Consider the following 22,124-nt stretch of genomic DNA (forward strand, 5'->3'; position numbering starts at 1 on the left):
GCGCAGCAGCCGAGGTCACCACGGCCTCAAAGGCCATTACGGAGGCCTGAGATCCTGAGGAGAACAAAATTAGCATGTAAAAGAAAGATTTAAAATACAGCTCTGTCCTGCCTGGGTCTCCTACACTGCTAGCTCCATCAGAAAAAAGCCTGCCCTGCACACCCTGAAAGCTGGGCCATTTTTTATTTAATCACCGAAATAGGTAGGGCAAGTACCAAACCAAAATACCACAGTCACTAAAATAAAGTATTTTATGTTAGAGGCCTAGATTCAAAACTAGGAGGAGATATTAAGGAGGAGTTTGCCATTATTGAATGTCTTGTTGCAAACAGTGGGGGAAAAAAGAAAAAGAAGTGTTTGCAACCACAGTGCCAGAGCACCGAAACTGCTGCTCTTCCACGTGCACACAATAACCCCGAACAGCTCGGAGCCTCTTCCCCATAGCACTCGCACCCGTTTGCTGGACCAGTCTGCTGTTCCCACCTCGGGGCAGGTCCTGAGCAGAGGACACCCTGCGAGGGGGGCTCAGGGCTGGCGCAGAGTTGGGGAGAGCCCCACCGGGTTACTCTGCGTGCGTGACTGCCCCAGCACCAGCACTTCCACAGGTATCTGCCAGCGCTCTCCTACCCAGCGCGCTCAAGCATCGTTCCCAGAAGTACTGCTGCAGGAGATCGGTATCTATGGAAACCACGCTTCCAAATGCCGTTCCACCAACTTCTCCAGCACCCTAACACAATTCCCGAAACAGCGGTACAGCCTTACCGCTGCTGCCCCAAAGCACCCCGCTCGGCGGTAGCTAACACACCTGCCTGGGGAGGCGACGCCGCCGGGAACGGCTGCGCTGCAGGCGAGGATGGCTTTTGTCTCGTCAGAACTAATACCGGGCATATGGGGACGCGCAGTAGCCGTGCTGCCTGCCCGGGAGCTGGGAAGCAGCCTCATTTGCAGAGGTGTCCAAGTTGTCAAAACAGCACCTGTGCTGACTGGTGCTGGCCCTCTGAGGGCTGGGGGAACGTTATCCAGCGGGCACCAGGCGAGCCCTGGGTACACAAACCTCTGTGTCTTGCTTTTGCTGATTAAAAACCTCACAAGATTCTACTGGATTCCTCAAGCCGAAATCAGGCAAGGATGGGCTGCTTTGTACTTTAGAGCAGGTTTTCTAGCAACACTTAACTCTTAAAAAGGCAGGCAAAATTTCCATTATTTTAAATCATGTTCTATGATTTAAACATAGCTATGGCTAGAACGTGGGAAAAACGTCATATTTCGACAGAGGAGTGAGACGGGGCAACACATCCAATTTTTATTCTCACTGGATTGCATCTAACCTCTCCAGTTGCTTCTGTTACTCGATTTTAGTTGTGAAATATATTGCAATAAATATAAGTAGGAATAAGCTAATTCTTTCATGAATAAATGTAAATGTGGAAAGTGTCACTACTTAAACATTAAAATAGTTCCCTTTATAATTTTATTTTCAGTGAAAGGTAACTAAAAAAGATTTAGAGTTCTAACAATGAGTTTCCCATGTAATAAAAATTCAGTGTCAAATTTGGGTTGGCAGGATGCGCTTGCTTTCAGTGAAAACAGTTCTTTACGTCATATATTGTGGTGAAGTGCACCCAAATGGCAGGGTTAAACTGAACAAGCTCAACAGTTCCTACAAAATCAACATACCTTCCTTAAGGATGATCAGTTTGCATGTAAAACTACGTGTCCCTCCCCCCCTTCCCCAATGCTTACTTATTTTTAGCAGCTGCGGCCACAGAATTCAATACGAGAAGTGCTCAATAATATTATTACAAGCACGGCTAACACAGGCTGAGACTTTGCAGAGTACACGGCTGTGAAAGCACCGAAGCAGAAGGGTTATACAGGCTCATTTACTACAGATCAAGAGAAGAGCTAGAACTGACCCATCGTGTCTGCACAGTTAGAAATTTCAAACTCAAGTGAGGCAAATGCCATGACAGGAGTTAATCATCCCCTCTGTGCAAGCACCCTTGATTTTTCACAGTATACGTCTGGGACTGCAAGCAGTCTGATAAAAGGGGAGATGACTCTTTCTGTGCAGTATGTGGATGTTCTTTCCTAGTGCAAAGGAACAACCTACCCGGGGAAGTGGGCGGCAACAGCACGTTAATAAACACGTGCAGTTAAGTCAATGAGACGACAGCTGGTTTGGAGCTGTAAAGCATCATCTTCCTTCCCAGCACTCTGCCCATCTCCACTTTCTGTACTTCAAATAATTACTCGTGAACCTCAACTCAAGCGCTGTGATTTCCTGTGCCGAATACAGAGCACGCTGATTTCTAGCAATGTCTGTCTAATTCACTGTCAACCTCTGTTCACTACACACTTTTTATTGCAACATACATGAACCTCTCTCTCCACAAGCCCAGAACTTTCCTCTGGGTTCTGCAGAATGCAATGGACACAGATAAAAAGTTATGTGCACCGTCCTTCTGTAATATATTCTATAATAGCCATTTAGCGGGCATTTATCAGCAGCCTGTATGTAACTCCCACATGCACTCTTTCAGGCAATAATGTTACATAGTTTTTTGCATTTATGGCATTGATTAAAGATAGAATCATCATCACAATGTCTTGCTGAAATCCACTAAACACCTCTGAACAGCCACTCCAAAACCTTACAAAAGGATTTCCACAACTCATCTGGGCAAGGGGAGCAACAGAGAAGGGAAGGGGGAAAGGAACTCCTTCCCTCCACTAATCCACACAACAAACAGGTAACGAGGGATTGCATCTTACCTGGGGGGTTCTGGAGGAGCTTGGGCTGCTGGCAGCTGAAGACACCATGCTCACATTGGGGTTCATACTTCTCTCTCTCTCATCCTGATAGATACGATCCCGCTCCGAGTCAGGCAAGTTGAGGAAATTCTGCATTGCCCTTAAGTTTACCAGGAGGGACTGGGAAGCTGTCCTAGGGTCTTCTTCTTTACGCAGGATCTCTGACAACAAGCCCTGGTTCAAAAAATTTTAAAAAAAAAAAAAGCCCAGTCATGTGTTGGTTTTTGTTTTTTTTTTTAATTTGTTTAGTGTAACCAGCTGGGTTGCAATACTGAGAACCTACAGCAGAATCTCATGGGCTCTCCCAGAGGGGATATTTTGTAGGAAAGTGTTTATCTTCTGGGGGCTGGGGTTTATTTTGGGACTGTCCTGTTCTGGCACTGTAATAAGCTTCTGAGTATGGAGATGCTGGATAGGAAGGTAAGTGTATTGGGTAGAAGAAATTGCAGTTACTACCAGGTGCTTGCTGCAAATATTTTAGGAGCTGTTAGATCTCTCTCTCTCTCTTTTTACTTGAAGCTGGGAACACTTGGCAATACTGTTCATCTTTGACAAATCTGCCAAGGTTGGTAAATTTAGTTTCGACATTTAAACAGTGCAGGAGGTTTATACAGAAAAACGTTTGGCTGGTTTTTGATGTTACAGTCCATTCATTTTGGTTTGGACAGTCATTTCTGAGAGGAGAAAAATGGAGCAATAATAAAGCCTTAAAATCTAGCTTTAGGGATTTAACTCATTCCTTCATGCCTCATTTTAAAATACCACAGGCTTCACATTGCAACCATGAATGAACACCATACCCATCTAGTTTTTACAAAAGCCATTATTCCAGGAGGTCACCAGCACAGCATTTCCAAAAAAAAAAGTGGGAAAAAAAAAAAGAGTTGGAGAGAAGAAAATGTCATTAAGAGAGGCTTAAATCTAATGATGGGATTAAATTTATGCATAACTGTACACACTCAACAGTTCCACAGATTATCTAGAAGTTAAAGGCCCAGCACACGAGGCTGGATCAGGGCCTACAGAAGTGACTGGGACACAGCGTGTGCCACCACAGCGCCCCAGACACGAGTTCGCTGTCACTGTTGACATGAACATTTTGCAGCTACTTTACAGCCACGACCGAGGCAAGCTGCCTCACGGGTACAGGCAAGGCTTACTCCTTTCTTGTAAGAAAAATGTTACCAGGAAACAACCACACAGTCAAAACCCTGTAATACTTAGGCTTAGTTTATTTTCTTCCGTACCAGAGAGTCTCCTCCAAAAAGCCTTGGTAAAACACTGTCACTATAGTTGGCCAATTAACCAAATGCCAACATTTTTAGTATATATTGGTCTTATTTACTAGACTTCCTGACAGAACCAACGGACAAGCAAACGACGTATCTGTATCTGCATTTATCTGCTATTAAACACCTACATTAAAACACACACATGAAAGCTCTACTTCAGCAGTGTTTACGCCAGAAGTGCTCAAAACAAGCTCCACACACAACCTGAAGGTAGGCTGCACACAGCTCCATCTTTTCAGCTCCTCATCTACATAATCAAGCTAAGAGATTCCCAGTTACATTTTCCTGCAATTATCCGAGTACTTACCAGAAGGACTGGAGCTGGGAACGGAGCCATGGTTGGACTCTCCAGTCAGAAACGGGATTGGAGAGAGAAGACAACTGGTGAAAAAGACCTACACTGGGAAAAAGTTTGAAGATGGTGCAGTGCTGGGCTGGCCCTGGGCCAGCCTCTGGTATTCTCTGTGACCTGAACACAACTGCATGCTCATACTTGCCTTCTTCCTCAGGGTTTACCATCCCTCAGAGAAGCCAGGGACATTTTGGAAAGCTTTCCAAAGTTTGCCAGGCTCACAGGCTGAGGGAGATGAACCAAAAAAGGACATGCCAGAAGCTTGAAGTCATGACTTGAACGATTCCAAGATGGATACAAGTCCCTATTATAATTTTCCATTAAAGTCAGTGGAAAATTCTCCAAATGCAGTAAATAAATGAACTATCAGTTTCACAGATTCTCTAAATTCTTAATTTCCCCGAGTCTTTTAAAGGATACATAACATCTTTTTTTTTAAAAGAAAAGATCAACCTCAAAAATTAATGGGTTTCGCTTAAAAGAAAGGTACCTGAAAGCTACTGGAGCTGACTCTAAGACAGCTTTTTCTCCCCCCAGCTTAGCCTGGCTAAATTTATGGTCCAATTTCAAAAATGGAGAGCAGAAACATATGTGAAAGCATGCCAGCAATTATTTCTCAGTGCAGTCATTGACTCCCTATGTAAATCAGAGGCTTACAGGTACAAGTGGCTTGGCCACGGCACTAAGAGGTATCTCACTGCCTGCACCACTGACTCTTGCGCTTGGAGGCTCTGATTCATCACCAGAAACAGCTTATCATGGGGTAGATTCAGTGGGTTTGAACCCTAGCCTGTGCCTCTTGCTCCTGCAAGGGTCTCATCTCTGCTACAGGGACGAGGCAATATTTTGCATCACCGCTCCATCACCAGGCTGTACAGGCGCCGGGAGCCTCACCTCCTAACGCGGGCACCTGCCCCATGCCCCGCAGGTAGAAAACCTGGTTGCAAAGAGGGTTTTTCTGCAGCTCCTCCAAGTGCTTTGGCAGCTTAGGAACCATGTAAACAGCAGGGCAGATAATAAGAAAACTGACTCAGAGGGAGAAATCTCATGTCCTCCTGCAATTGAAGATAAACAACGCTGGTAAACAACAGTGGCTAGATAGCTGACTGATAGGGTAGGACAATAAAATAAAGTATCTTGAGAGCAATAACGTTTACAATAATATAATTCTGAGCTACTGAAGTATACACAAACTAACCAGTGAGCAACATTATAAAAAATAAAGTGATATTAAATAATCTGTTCAGCCTTTTTGTCACCTGCAACAAATTAGGCTTTCAATATGCAAAACATCTTCCTTCCAGAAAAACAAATGATCATGATTTCATTTAATTGTAATTTAATCAGGCATAATGTATTTTTTAAAGTGATATACACCAGGTGTATGGTGAGGAAACTGGCCCAGCCAGACAAACCCTACTGTTTCTATTTTTGAGAAAACCCTAAAGCCAGCAAGGGACTGTTTTCATTTCTGCAAATTATGTTTCTGCTGGAGGGGGTGAGGGAGGGAAACCCACAGCATTCGTACATTTGTTATAAAATTCCATGGGCTAAATTAGCTCGTTCCGTCTTACTTACATCTCACATATTAAAAAAAATAAAATAAAATTTGGCAGTTCGCAGAGTAACCCACTCTGCAAACCGAAAAGAAGATCTTCAGGGACTATAAAGTCTCAAACTGATTTTAAATAGCCAAACAGATCTTCTATACTGAACACAGCTCTCAGGATACATTTTAGGATGTGTAGCTTCATAATATCTTTACTTTTCCACTCCTGTGCATCATTTTTAAACCAGTTGCTGAAGAGACAACTGATGAAGAGTTTAACATTCACACAGGCCGTGCTCGTAAATGGGGGGTGCGCTCACCCCGAGACAAGGACTCTGCGCAGGCACAGTTTGGTTTACCCTTGGAACTCGCACCATTTTTTAAATTACACACTGGATCCATAATTAACTTTGAAAAAAAAAATACCAGCGGTGGAGAAAGGAGCACATGTCCAATCAAAATAAAAAAGTCATTGGATCTATTTAAGGTAGGAGTAATTTTGACAGTGTTTTTTCAAATTAGCTGAAATGCAGTCCTTCAAGCCAGCAAAGTCACTGTTGTGGGGGTTTGCTTCACACTCATTCTATGAAACCCCACTTGTGAACTCAATTCTTTTATTTTTATTAACTACAGGATTTCGAGGACAAACAACCCAAACCTCACGGGCAAGAAATCTTTTTTTAAGCAACTTCTGAAAGACAATGCAGTACAATGTAGAGCAAATGTTATTCAATCTGACTCCTACATCCAAAGGACCAACTGACCAGCCTTCGAGGCCAACGCAAAGGCTTGATCAAAGCCCACGGAAGGCGAGCGAAGCCTTTCTGCCTTCTTCCCAAAGGCTTTGGCACAGGCCTGGAAAGGGTGTACATGAGATCTCAGCAGGACAGCAGACTGCACTATCAGTGACCGAACAAAGGACAGTTTTGCAACCAGAGCTTTTCAAAGGCAATCTGGATGGGGTGAGGAGGTCATGCTGGAGTGCAGCCCAGACACCGATGTCCTGGGGATAGAGGGGGACTAGGGCCACCAGGCAGCAGGAGACTCGCAAGCACTGGCCAGGACCTCACACGCATCAGGTCCGACGACTTGGATGGGAGCTGTGCTCCCCCTCGTCCAGACCTAAGCCATGCGTCTATGGGAGCGGCCACTAAGGTCAAAAAGGTTCAAAACAGGCTTTGGACAATCGAAACTTAAATAAACCCAACTAATGTGCTAAACCTCAGTTTTTATGTTCTGTATAAGGAGTTTATATATATGAAGGAGTAAAAAAACATAAACAGTTTTTTCATACTTTCGGTTTATTTGTGCCTCTCCGTACTTCAGCTATTGCCAAAAGCAACAGAGAAAATGCTGAAATACTAGAAAAATATTGCTCCTGTAGTACTTAAAGCTCCAAGTACTTTAAGCCCAGTACTTGTAACTGACAGTCTCAAAAGAAAAGCTGCTCTTCTTCCCATCAGTTATAGATGCGACTCTGATCAGGATCAGAAAATGTAGGGATTTATTCAAATTCAACATCTGAATCTTAAAGATCAGTGATGCAAACCTGTCCCCTCTCAGCATTCCAGTTCAGCACACAAGGCTATTTTCCAGCATGGAAGGCAACACTCGGGGAACCCCTGGTTAGCTACTCATTCCTACTGAACTACACCGAAATCGTACCTGAACCATACAACAACAAGCTTGATTTTGCCAGGCTAAAATGACCGTTTATATTTGAAATTGTCTGCTCCTTGCAATGAAAGCTAGAGGAGGCAGGTCAGCCCAGATGCTCCGCAGCAGAAGCACTAACTTCTCATCACCCTTCAAGGAAACAAAGCACCTCCACCTGCCGAGTTTTTCTCACATCAAGGCAGGCTTTTACCATGACATCTCTTTGCCTCTCTGCATTTACTCCAGGTCCCACCTTCAATATTGTCTTCTGGGCTGAATAAGATACATCCAACAATTCTAAAAATACTCCTCTTTGCCTCTAAGTATACAGCACTCGACAAGAACCGCTATATGAAGTACTTGTAGGCTTCTTAGGACTCAAGCTCATTTTCAAATGCTCACTGCTTTGTTTCCATTCCCTTGCATCTCTTCCTAATTTCAGTAGGATATGAAGCACAAGTGCTGGAAGTCTCTTAGAAATGCTTATCCTGGCAACGTGTCCAGTCCAATTTTGTGGAGCAAAATTGCTTTAGATAATCTGGACATTTTTGAGTGGTTAGCCAAACCAAGCACCTTCATATCCATCCTGTCACAGTTTCCATCAGACAAAACTGCGTTTGCACCCTGTTCCCTGACCAACTCTTCTGTCTCAATGGGCAAAATGTGTGGTGCCACGTCCGTGTCAGTTCATATGAACTTCAGGACTCAAAGGACTTTGACTGGTTTTCCAGCGGTGTGAATGGGAGACCCAGTACCCTTCAGTGTAGCTGAATGCGTCACATCAGTCCCTCATTTAAAAGAAATCTCCTGATCTCTAGATTCACTGCCTACAGCCACAGTATCATCAGCCTCGTTCTTAAACTCATTTAACTAATGCTAAAACACATACATCTCAGGAGGGAGCTGCTTAGGCACAAAGCATTTAGAGGCTGATTTGAATAAAACTTATACAGGGTGCAACAATGACAATTTGATTTTTATTATTAAAAATGAAGTGTTTAAATCCTCAAAGAAAATGCCTTTATTGCATTAGTTTAATAAAGCCTCTTTTTTATTATGGTATCGCTTTTTATGAGGGAAGACAGGATGTGCACGCGGAGCTGAATGTGGATGCACAGGGAAAAGGAGGCAGAGAAAGACAGACCACCCGCAGCCACAAAGTGCCACCATTTACATGTCAAACCTCTATACGGAAATATGCTGGAAATGAGCGAGACGCACAGCTCGAGCACACTCTGTATACCCGTGCATTTGCTTCCAAGGCTCAGGACTCCTGTGCATCAGCTGAGCAGGCAGCAGCCGCCTCCTACAAGCACACATTCTGAAAGCCTGACTCACATGCTACTTAAGATCTTTTCATTCGGCCTATTGAATACAATTAAGTTAATTGAAACTGAAATTTTGGGCAGTGCAAAACCCACTGTTGGAACAAATATCCCATGTACCAAAAATCTGCAATTTATTAAATTAAGCACTTCCCTTACAGACTGCCTTCTTTCCTGTGAGTACAACAGAACGCTGCTTGTGCCACATTACTCACAAGAATAAAACAAGCAGGCAGCATGAAAGGGTTTCATGCAATAAGAGAGAGTTTTCTATGGGGAAAAAAAAAACAACAAAAAATCCCCCCCCAAAACCAAAACCAGAACCCTCGCTAATTGAAAGCCTGTGCACAATGGGGCAGACACCATAGCGATGAAGGCAGCATGACGGTCTCACTAGATACCAGGCAGACAACTAAAGCTGCTTGTCTTCCTCTCGCTTAAGTTAAAGGGATAATTATTCGTAAAAGGAATTCTGTCCAGGATTTGGCTCACAAGAAAGTAGAGTGGAAGAGTCAGTTATTTCAACAAACCATATTTCTAATCTTAAAGCCTCTTAAACGACCCTTTTCTGATCCCACTTCAGTTTGGGGGAATTTTGCCAAAGAAAGTAGAATTAAACATAAATGAGGAGTCACCACCCACCTTCTTCCTCACCTGCCCCCAAAGCCTTTCTTTGGAGCTTCCTTACCAACCATGCTCCTGCTCTCAGAGCCCCCAGCCCCTCTGTAACTGACTGCCAACACCTTTGCACGCCGCAGAAGCGTTAAGCGTTATTTCCCCCTTCCTCGTAGCAGGCGCCTGGCCTTGCCCACAGTCGCACCAGAAGCTGAGGCACCATCCAGCATCGATCCTGCGTTTCCCTACCCTCAGCCCACTCCTGCAGCCAAGGTATGACCAAATCCCTTGAACAAGGCAGATCAGTTTAGTTAATTTCATCATAAATTTCACTACATCCGAGGCTGGGAGAGTTTCCTCCTCCCTGTGCTGTTACTTCCTTTAACCCAAAGAGGTGCGGTTAGGCACCAGCGAACCGGGCAGGAGCCGAGCTGGGGAAGTGCTGCCTTCCCATCTGCGGGCTGGAAAGCCAACGCTCTCACCCAGAGCTACTCAGGGCGGGAGGGAAGGAGCAGCGCTCTTTGGGAAGGGAGTTACAAGCAGCCTGAGCTGGCCTGGTGTTTTTACCCAGCTCTTTGTATCTGGCACCACAACCGTTTCGTTCAGAAAGCCTCAGGTTCACGGACATTTCCAGTTTCTGAGGCTGCTCAGTAAAACAAGCACTGGCCACTCGCCCAAACGTTTTACTAGTTTTGGCTATTATGTCAAAACATTGGCAAAAAAAAAAAAGATGCTTTTTTAAAAAAAAAAAGAAAAATACAAACAGAAACACTCATTCAGTCTATAGGCTTTGCAGTCCACTGGGCACTCCCGAGGAGGAGAGCAGCAGTTCACTGATGCAGTGATTTAGACTGTCTGAACTCTTACAAACAGCCTGACCAACCATCCTGACTGCAGCTCCACGAGCCTGCAGCGAAGAGGGACACTCAGCAAGCAGGGAGAGGAGGGAGAGTACGTTCATTTTCCTTATGCAAAGCCAGATAGGATTTTGAAGAGCACAGAGCACTTCAGAACCTCCAGATTTGCTCAAAAACTTTCCAGAGAAGGACAAGGTAAATCCAAGAGAGCATTTTCATGCATTTGCTTTAAAATAGTTCTTTCTTCTGTAACCATCACCACCTGCCCATTTCTCAACACATTTCCACCCGTGATACGCAAGCTTTGGCTATTACAACCTTTTGGTGGCAACTCGAATGCTGTATTAGGAGACACTATAGTGCAACAGGGAGACGGCACAAGGACTCTGCCCTGAGAGTGGCCAAAAGCCATGTGTGTATTCTCCTCCAGGAGGAAGTCCATAGCCTCGGTAGCAGCTTTGGCCAGCAGCCCCCTTGTCCTGCCTCCTGTTTCACAGTAGTTCCGCTGGCCAACCTGAAGGGTGCTCATGCTTTTAGAGGCTACTAGTCGCCTCTCCCGCATCTATGTTCCAGGTGGCCCACACCTGGAAGTCACTGATTTAAAGAAGATGGATGCTTCAGACAGGTAGGCTTTTTGGAAGAACCCCAGCCTGCACTGACAGCCCCTTTGGTTTCACGAGACCAACAAGGGACAGCTGCTCTTCCTGAGCATTAAACCCTTCTCACTCTCTGCAGCCTGTACCTCGCGGGCACTTCCTTCACTCTGGCCTGTTCAAAGGTTTGACTGCTTTCACCCACGCACACAGGGCAACTCCCAGTGCGAGGTGCATCTGCTCTGCCTCTGACACCTTCACTCCTCCTGTGGATTTGAGGTATTAATCAGACTTTTTCTTGTTTTTTTTTCTCAAGATTTAATGGTTTTATACAATCAAGAAGTGCCAAAGTCTTACAGAAAGCAAAGCTTCCACTAATGACTGTTTTAACAGCAACTTCAGTTTACAGTTTGGCTGCATGTGAACATGCTTTATGAAGATGCCCTCTATTTTAAAATAAAGATATTGGGTATGACCACGTAACTCTCAACTATTTGATGGGCCTCATACAGCTCTCTGCCTTCCATTCAAATCCACTCACGCTCTTGCACACAGTTTTTAAGACCCAGACAAGGATGCCTAGCTTTCCACTAGCGAGCTATCAGTTCGTAACAGCAGTCCGAACAAAGGGAACAAGCTATTTCAGTAAACAACACATCCAAACCAAGGAGCCCGCAAATTTCCAACTTACAGGTCACAGGCCAGCAGAGCTGCAAAACGAAGCCAAAGCCAAGGATCTTAGCCTTGAAGAACCTGGGCACAAACTATGCAATTACACGAGCAAGCAACTGAACCTCCTGCCCCAGCAATACTGCTAACCACCTTAGTCACAGCAAGCTTTCTCCACTCCATTGATCCACTCTTCCCTGTATGAGCCAGTGGGCGCCCTGGTTGCCTTGGAGGGAGGGAAATGGTGGGCAGCTAAGTGTAGGGACAGGAATATAAACACCCCTTGTGTGTTGCCCTCTCTGCCTTCATTGTACCAGTCTCAACGGGGCTCCTGGAATGAGGCGGAACAGCCCCAGCTCCACTCCTTGGGCTACACAACCTTCTGGAGAAGTCTGAATAGTGACTCACTGCAGTCCCCAAGACAGGACCATACCTGGAGTTAAAAACTGCAGTGCTGCTGGCATCCGCAAGAGAAAGGAAGGCTACATAAAGCCTAAGAGGGTGTCTTTCCAACATACACCGTTCTTAAAATTGCTAAACAGGTTGTAGGCAACACCAGTTAGATGAACATGGTAGTGTGCACAATCATTTTAAATGTTTTGAAGGTTGTGTAGGAATTTCCTGCTCATTGGAAATTGTGTCATTAAAACCACCTTCAATAACTGTATTGTCTCTGTGGGTCTAAGAACTCTCTTCTACCTGTCCCGTTTGCTGAATAAATAAGCATTTAGATTCCACAGCAGGGTGAATTAGAATTGTGACATTGACTCTCTAAAGCTAAAATTAAAAGGCGGCGCAGAGGTTAGCCCAAGGCATTTACTAAAAATCAGTCATACACACTTTGAGGGTTTTTCATACCCAGTTTCAAATAAATCTTAAAATGTTTATTTTGGGATTTTCTGTTTCAAGGAAACCCTCTTCATTGCAAACACAACCTGGGCCAGCTCCTAGCCAAACACCCCGTGGAGCCCTCCTGTGTGCACAGCAGGTACGAAGCTGCCTGGTGTTCAGTCCCATCTCAGAGTGGTACCTCAGTGGGAGTCCTGTGCCCCAGGAAATGCACAGGATTTACCACAGAGCCTGAAGCGCTTTGTTTTCACGTGTGCAGACAACATGGCCACAGGTATGAGCAATATTGTTGCCTTAAGGTATGTATTTCCAACTTTAAAGAGGAAGATTTGGATCTTTCACAAGCCATACAATTGCACCTCTCCTTCTTCTGGCCCTCCTCACGTCCCCCTTCCCACACATACATACATGTATCAGCCATTTGTTCCAATGGATTTAGCCTAGTTTGGATCAAAGCTTCTGCTATTTCATTTAACAGATTTTCTCAGATGGAAGGTCTCAGGGGAGAAATAATGTTAGTAAGGAGGGGGTTTTCAGCATTGAGTATGTAGGTCATTGGGCTTTAAAATAAATTAGAGAATAGTTTATTAAACAAGCCTCACAGTATATATTTCGTGAAGCTATACTTAATTATAGGCTAATGTGCACCACAGAGCCACCATGAAGAAAGATTAAGCAGTGGCCCATAATGCAGTGATTAATACCATTATTAGCTAGCTGGCACACAACATCTATTATTTGGTACCATCATGAGAAACACCAGACCTCCAGTTTCTAAGACCGGCACTTCCTGTGAAATGCAACAAACCCAAATATTTCCAGAGAGAAACAAGTGTGTCTCTCCAACTCCTGAGGAGGCAGCAGAGGGAATGTAAGGTGGTGAGAGCAGGCTTGAACTTTCACTTCAAGTGCCTTTTACAGAGTTTGCTTCTCCACCATGGGTGTGTGGGAACATCCCCCATCTTCTACTGTGCAGTACAAGGCCGACTGCCTTCTTAATACCTCAAACAGTCTCTGACGCAAGTGGAGATTGATTTGAGTCAGAATTAAAAGCTGAGGACAGGGAAGCATAAATATGTACCTACACTCTTTCGCTATGGTGATGCCTCCTAGGGACGTGATGCACTATATGTAAGATCCACTGGTCTTCTATATTAAGGCCCTGCAGACTAATGAAACACAGCGGTGAGACGAGCAAATCTTTTATGGATGTTTAAGACCTGCCTGTTCTGGAATCAGTGTCATGGACTGTATAGTACATCGTATTACTTATGATGGAGGGCTAAGAAGTAGGTAATTTATTTCCTTTTATGTGTCTGATATCTTGAAGTGATCAAAATCGGGAAGATTTTTTTTTTAAAGAAAAGCTAGACAAGTTTGTGCATCCTAAGATAAATGTCAGCAGGAGGAGAGGAGGACTGACAAAACCAGTGATACTAGTACCCTGAGTTACAGACCCCGTTTTATATACTGAACTCAGTGCTGAACTGGTCAGAGGACAGAGCATCATATCACGTTTCCAGGTGCAGTCCTGCCCAGGAAAGGTGCTTGGCACCTCCTCAAAGGACATTACCTTGGCATGTCCATTCAGGTCTGTGCTCCCAATGAGTGAGCCCAGTCTGAATGGTTACACACCTGGTGTCCTAAGTCATAGAGGACATTTAAAAATGCTCTCAGGCGTGACTGGCCCACAGTCACACTACCAGGAGCCTCTGAGGTTGGGAAGAAACCACATTTCACCCAAAGACCTGTTTAGTGTCCTAAAACTAGATCTATGCCAGATCTAGTATAAAAAGGAAAAGAAAAAAAAAAAATAAACCACCTCAGCCCCACCCCAAACCATACTGCAGCCGATTTAGGCCAGGTTTCAGATTATCTGTAAAGAGTGTGGCGCAATCTCTACTGTGGCTGCTAATAAACACCGTAGGCACATGCAATGCTGTGCCACAGCTAAGAAAAGGCCAGAGCGGTCTCTCTCACATGCTTGCCTTTTCCCTGCTGTCCTAGAAAGTCAATCTGCAATGTCTAGTCAGTGATGCGCAAGGCTTGGGGTTTCCTAGACACACACGATCAAAACCTTGCCTCCTTTTAAATACTATAGCAGAACTGCCGATTTAACACACAAGTTGTATGACAGCTTTCTCATTGTGAGATGAGCTTTTGGTTTAATGGCAGGCTTGGGCATGACCAGCCCAGCTCTCCCAATGTGGCTAAAGCAGAGCTTCATGTTCAGTGGCAGTGGTAAAACCCTCACCAGCAACGTTACTCCTGACCTCTTGCTCAAGTTCAGAATATGTCATTCTGTCAATACCATCTACCTTGATTATACCAGGCTTTATATACAACGGGTTATGATCCCAGAGGGATGAAAAGCTTTTCCAAATTAAAAGCAGCGTTTTAAAGAGGAAATACTCATACATTCCTATGTAGTTTTCATTTGATATCCTCAAGGCTAACCTCAGAACTCAAAGTCAGGTTGATTGGAAGTGAATGTTTTTTCTGAGTGCAGCCATCTTATGAATTTAATGGAAGAAGGGAAGTAATAAAAATGTGCTCTATACTTTAATTAGTTCCCTCATAACATGGCATTTCCAAAATGGCAGTGCCAAAGAAAATCATTAATCCAGGAGAACAGACAAAGGCACTGTATGGGGCAAGGGACAGACCTCCAGGAGACACACACACGTGGCCCTTGTTTTCTCTTGCTGGTAAAGCTCGCCTCAAAGACCAACTCTGATTGCACAAAAGAAATTTGTACCAATATTAAATACAAAGCCACTTTCCATTTCTCTAGCCTTGTTACAGAGTATGACAACTGAAAGATCATACTTTAATGCCTTGAATGGTACCTGGCAGCAGGCTAAATGCAAATGGCTTGTCTTTCTGAACACACGTTGACCCTGGGTACTCCAGGCGCCAGGCTTAAGCTGATGCTATTATGCGATCATTTCAACATCTGCATTTCACTAGGCGAGTGAGAAAACCTGTGTCAGATGCATGAAAGCAAACACGATCTGCTGCAAATAGCAGACATCTTTCCCAGCAGTCAGTCTTTAAGCCTGTGCACACTTGTCTTACACATTTCTTGTGGCAGTAGCCTCTGGCACTAGTTGTGGCATCAGTTGTACCACAGGAAGGAATTGAGGAAATGACAGAAGCCCAGAGACACCTCTGACTTGCACAGCCTCGTTACCTCTTCCTGGCCATCAGGCAGGGGCAAATGTGGAACTTTATAACCACAGAGAGGAACTCAGGGAAGAACTCACACAAGCAGAACTACTGCTAGAGAGCAAAGCTCAGGTAATGGCACAGAGGTGACCAAATGCAAACGAACAGCTGTTCCAGGAAGAAACAGTCTTGTTCAACCCTGACAAAGAGACTGGGGGGGGAAAACAGGGAGGGTGGTTTGACCTGTTTCTATGGCACCTTGATCTGCAACAACCATACAGCCCCACAAGAGCCATAACTTTGCCCCCTCAGCGCTTCTTGGTTATAGAATAGAAATTGATACCTGTGTGCGGTTGAACGCTACTCTTGCAAAGACAGCTTGAGACACACTGGCTCTCTTCAGCTCATCTCTGACTTGCTGGTAAATATCCGGAGAGACTTCCACCGATGAATTTGATGGCTCTGGTTTGACAGCTCTAGGGATGGGTGGATGATTCAAGAACTGCTGGTTGATAGCTTGTGGGTGCTGGTGAGCCAACAGCCGGCTGACAGCAATCTGTTGGTTTATCAGATGGGCCATTGCTATCTGCTGCCTCACCAGTTGTGGACTGAGCTGAGGAGACAGGAGCCCAGGGTTTATCATTGTCTGCATCGTTGGCACTTGGTTTCGGATTGGAGTACTGTGGTGAATTTGGCCATGAGGAGACTGTTCATTAGTTTTTCCCAAGGTTGCCAGCTGGTTGATATTTGGTAAGTGCATGGGACGTTGACCAAGAACACAATAGTCTGAAAGGTTTTCTCTTTCCACTCTTTCCACTGTTAAAAGAGAAAAATTAGTTTGCTGTCATTTCAGTTTGCACTTACAAGAGGACTGTTAGAGTAAGGGCTACTGTAGATGACTGTACACAACAGCACCCACTTCAGTTTGCAAATCTGCACTTGCATAAAAGCTTCACAGAAACATAAGCAAAAGCAGCACAAAGTAAAAGCAACAACAATAATTAATATTCTTTCGGACTTTTCAGGCATCACCCGCTGCTCAGGAAGCCTCCTTATCAAACTGGTAGCAGGTATCCTCTCCAATCTCATTTCCTAAAGAAACGAGCTTGGACATTTCCATTCACACTGTCACTAACTTTTGAGTCTGTCACAGCAAATCGAATAACTTTTAAAAGGGGTCAATGTTTCAGAAGCACTGGCACCTAGGTGAAGGAAAGAAACCCAAATTAGTATCCACTCATACAAACCCAATGGAAACCAGACCATTCCCTGTGCAGCTCACGGAACAGCTGCTCATTACAAGCTCAGCAACTATTACCTTTTCCGACATAAACTCTACCTTGCATTGTGTGTGGATAAAGTTGTCTGGTAATGTCAATTCACCCAGGTGCACTACAGCAGAATCATCCCGCTTGTGTGAAAGCGTGCTACAAAACCATGCAACTCACACACGAGAAAATTTTAAACCAATGGTTCCTATGCACAAAGCCTCACTGCTATGAGGCTGTCCAGAAACCTTAAAGCATCTCTGCATGAATGCTCACTTTAAAGAAAGTGGCTTCACTCTCTTCAAAAAAACTCTGTTTAGCACAACAAAGACCTGTGATCCCTAAGTGACAACATGCTACAAAAAGTGAAACACTACACACAAAATGCATATTCTGTAATTCTATATACCGATACATATTGTCCCTTTTAAATATCTTATGTCAGCAATATTGCAATATCTTTTAATGTAACTGCAAAACTAAATGCACGTTACAAAACTAAATTCCCTCTGAAAGTAGTATTTGAAATAGGAAATGGAGTTTAAAAAGTACATAAATATAACTATGACCTAGATAATTTTAAGTAATCAGAAGTCATTTTACAATAGGTTGCAGATTCCATGAGCCGCACTACATGCAATTGGATAGGCATTTATGTATTGATCTGATGTAAAAGTGTTCAGGGATGCATATCATACAACTAGAAAACTACTACCTCGTTCTTGTATTGCTGTCAGCAAGTAACAAGATAGGATTTATTTCATAAATGCCATAATACTATTATAACTTGTGTAATGATTAACAACTGTACAAGGCTTTGAACTCTTTTTTAAAACTTAATCTATATAAAGCTTTGAAGCTTTACACAGTTAATACTCAGGATGACAGTTTACTGATGACTTTCTCTGTTTCCTTCTAAATAGCAAGACAGCTCTTTCTACCTCCCAGATTTAATCTCAGACGGAGAGGGTTGAATTCTCACTGGGAAGGGAGTCATACCCTACACACACACACGCACACACACAGTTTCTGTCTTTAGAGCTGTCGTTCTGGAGCATCACAAGTACCGAATTTTACAACTACATGAATTCGTACCCAGAATTCTCTTGTAAGAAATTTTAACTCGCTCTTCTTATTCCTTTAAAGAAAAAAATGCACAAAATCTTTAAACTTCCATAAAGCAATCGCTTAAAAAAATGTTGGAAAAGAAAAATTAAGCATTTTAAGAAAATTATTAATTTTTTCCACAAAGGCCAACATTTCAACCCAACTGACTTTCTAAGTAAGTGCTTATTAGTGCAGTGTATTTCAACTATGAAATGCAATGCGATACACGCAACACACAAACACTATTGTCAGCAACTGACTGTTTTGCTGTGTTACTCACAGCCTGCCAGAGACGTAACGCAGTATTTCAGTTTGCTGAAAATACCGAAAGTCCCTATTCAAATGCTGCTCCTCATGATGTCCGTAGGCCTCCCTGAAAATCAGGCACAGAAGGCTCTATACTGCTAGTCTCTGGCTTTAGGAACAGACATGAAATCAATATGAAGTATTAAATATGAGCACCGTTAAAACCAGTGGCGGACCTGGCATCAATACAGAGATGCCATGTGTGGGCAGGGGAGTGGGGAAGACAGGCTGCTTTATGACAGCCCCAGACCACGTTCTGCGACACGGACGAGAGCCCACCTGGCCATGCTATTGCCTCCTCAGCCTCTCTGCAGTAAGCCCGCACCTGAGTAATGCCAGTAAGTATACACAGTTGCCAGCAAAACCAAATGGAATTATTCCAAAGGTGCAGTAGCTACTTGGCAATCAGGAATTGATCTGAGGTAAATAGCCTAAAGATGTTGCTCAGTGCACACGAAATACTTGGAGCATCCTGCTAAAACATAATACAATAAGAACTACTTTTGGTCTTCATTTACACCCCTGGAAATCTAGAGTCCTTCCACTAGGAGTTTAAGAAAACCTGAAATAAGTTCTGAACTATTTTGTAGTTTAAGAAATACATAGATAATAAGTCACTGAAACCAACAAATTACTACTTGTTAGAACACAACAACAGTAACCAAGTGTTTTTGAAAACTTGGTGAGAAATAAATATAAATAACATTCACTTTCTGGTCTGAACCACATTTGCCAAGTTTCCACCCACTCCTGACTTCAGTGCCAAGTTATAAACCCCTATAAAAATAAAGTTTAAGATGAAAAGGCTGCCAGGCTGTTAATCTCTGCAGTGCTACTTGGAATTACAATTACACAGAGACATCACCTGACTTACTTCCATAGGTGTATTTTTTCCCTTATTATCAGTTTCCTTTTTCGATCACAGTAGACTATACAGCCATGCATATACTCCCAATAAACAAACCAGATTCTAGTCACTTCAACCACTTCAATAATAAAAGGTTACCATTAACAGTTACGCTGGATGGAAAAAATGTGCATTACTCAACTCCTCAAGACTCTTTCCTTCTCTAACACATTGCCCATATCAGATTCCCTGTTGTTCTTTGGTAACTATGGTCTGGTAGGGCTCTGCGGGGCTGGACAGGAGCGAGCCTGAGACGGCCCTGAGATGGAGACTGGCACTGCCCTAGGAGACAGGCCAGCTTACCAGCAATACTCTAAAGAAAAAAGGGACACAGGAGCCACAAAGCTGCTGGGACATCAATGTTCTGCCTCAGATCTTCTTGAGACAGGGTTTTTCCATTTGCATGCTCCATTTTCCATGTTCCTACCCCATTACAGTCTTTTCCTTCTCCTTCCCTTGTTTGCTATTGCTCCATTCAAACGGGAGATATATTTACAGCTCTTGTAGTCCTGTATGAACTGGCTCGTATTTGAATATATTGGAATACAAAGCAGTGAAGACAGAGCGGCAGGACCTTAAACTAGGAAGGGAAGGGGCTCCATGGACTTGTGTTGTCTATGTTCAAGTACTGCTGAAAAACTTCCTCTGCAAGCGATGCCTGTGCTAGTTAAACAAAAGCTGATCCAGGAGGCTGTTACCCACCTCCATCTGTGGTGTGACCACAGCAAAAGACATGGCAATGTTTCCCTTTTCTCCCTACACTGCACTGCCTCGTGTATGATTCTGCAGCTCTTTGCTTGAAGAGCCCTTTTAAACCAAGTACAACACTACTGCCGTATTCCAGAGCCACCCACCCTTCTGAAGTCATACACTAGGTAGGCAGACTCAAGGTGTGTGGACAACAGGTACGGTGCCAAGCTCAGCAAGCAGCTCTCAGAGCACTCCACAATAGTATCTGCCCTTCATTTTCCTATACCCCCTTACAACACGTCACTACCTCTACAAGACAGTCAGAAACCAACATAATCCCCAGAATGGGAGCAGCAAATTGTCATATTTCAATGTTCCCTTCTCTTCTTATAATGATTACCACGTGTGTCAATGTATTTCAACTCCATACTGAGTTAGAAACTTCCTGGATACAGCACAAAAGCAAATCCAGCGCACCCTTCCCCTGTGTGATGCTCTTAACCTCTACCCAGATCTTCCTCGCACAGACGAGCAAGCTGACGCAGTCCACAGCACAATAGCTTGGGGTGGTCCGCATGCAACTTTCCATCTGAAATAAAACCAGCTCAAACGATTTAAAATAAGATTTATTTCTCCACCTTCCCTTCCCCTCACCCTTTATTTTCACTGAGTTGTTAATAGGAACATTCTGACCAACAGCCTGTGGGGCATTTCGGGCTTATGAGCGGCGCTGAATTGACTGACAGCACTGGAAACCAAATTCCTACGCACAATAACGGATGTGGCAGGGAGAGCAAGCGCGTAACACGTCTCCCAGCGCTGCGCTGCAGTGGGGACACAGAGGGCCCGCCAGCACCCATGACCCAGCGAGTCCTGAACTTTTCAGTCCCACAGGCATACGGGCACTTTGCCCCAGAGTAGGAAGAGGCTGGTAAAGAAATGTTTTGTAATAAGTTACTAGCCGGCAGAATTGCCATGCTTCAATTGTGACAGGATGTCACCACCCAGGGCTGTTCTCCAGCGCTACAGAGTTTGCTTCTTTGTACTATTTATTATTTAAATACTGGTGATCATAAAAGCCATTACCAGCGGTGGCCATGGCCAAGCAGGGAGAGCTCAGTGAACTCTAGTGTGCCCTGCACTCAGCTTGAGATAGAAAGGTTCCCACAGTTTCTCTTGGCTTAGCACCATCCTACTCACTGGAGCAAGACCTGAACTTTGGAGCTGTGCTTGGGGGACAAAGCGCTCTCTGGTACAGTACCACCCTCCGCCTCGGAGAGACAGGGCTGCTGCACTACACCCAGAGGGTGCCCTCCTGCTTATGCTACAGAATTATGAACTACCACTTTGTAAATAACAGAACCACTCCAGAGCACAGGAGGTGCTTTTAAAGTGGTAATTCTGTATCTTTTAATCTATAATTAGGATAATTACTTATTTCTTTTAATCACAGCCCACTTAACCACTTCAGTGCAAAGAGCTAGTCTGAGGAGTCTCATTTTCATTCAATGTCTAATCTTCATATTTACTCAAAGACGTTCACTGACTTCATTCACTGTCTGATCTCCGCCTGGGCCATTTGTTCCTGCAGTTGGGACTGGAGAAAAAGCAGGTTGACTGGAGAGGCAGACTTGACAAAAAATTGTAACTTTGAAAACTCTTCCCTTCCATTACTCTTGCAGGACAGCAAATAACCTCAAAATAGCTATAGAGCACATACAGAAATTGTTTGGCCGCTGGCTGTGGGTAGCAAAGGCCTTTATCCAAGCCTAATGGAAAACATACAGGAAGGGCCATTGTCTGTTCTTCGTTGTGTTGCAAATCATTCAGTTCCCACCAAAGCACAAGTCGCTATTCTTGTATTTAGAAGAACCATCATTAAAAGTGGGCCTTTGATCAGCATCAGTTTCAGGTGAACTGAGCGGAGGGTACTAACATTGCTGACTGTGCAGCTGACCTTCTCCTTCCCTTGTCCTAAAGACTAGATCCAAGTCATCCCTTGGGAGACAGAGCTGCTAACATGTTTTCTGTCAGTTCTGCTTAAACATAGTAAGGCATATTCTTCCATTGGGCTGTCCCTGGACTGCATTGCTTCCGAAGATGCTTG

The 22,124-nt window shown here is 44.1% G+C and overlaps 1 protein-coding gene across 1 annotated transcript in view; it reads right to left on the reverse strand.

Annotated features, from left to right (window-relative positions):
• The window catches only part of SATB2 (SATB homeobox 2), a 132,720-nt gene that overhangs the window by 36,040 nt on the left and 74,556 nt on the right, over positions 1-22,124 (reverse strand). Inside the window, exons 7-8 of the mRNA XM_068407894.1 lie at positions 16,083-16,555; positions 2,776-2,988 (exon numbers count right to left, since the gene is read on the reverse strand). Of these exons, the coding sequence (XP_068263995.1) occupies positions 2,776-2,988; positions 16,083-16,555 (686 nt within the window). The remainder of the gene's footprint in view (positions 1-2,775; positions 2,989-16,082; positions 16,556-22,124) is intronic.

The sequence above is a fragment of the Nyctibius grandis genome, chromosome 9 (assembly GCF_013368605.1).
Source record: "Nyctibius grandis isolate bNycGra1 chromosome 9, bNycGra1.pri, whole genome shotgun sequence".
Classification (NCBI taxonomy): domain Eukaryota; kingdom Metazoa; phylum Chordata; class Aves; order Nyctibiiformes; family Nyctibiidae; genus Nyctibius; species Nyctibius grandis.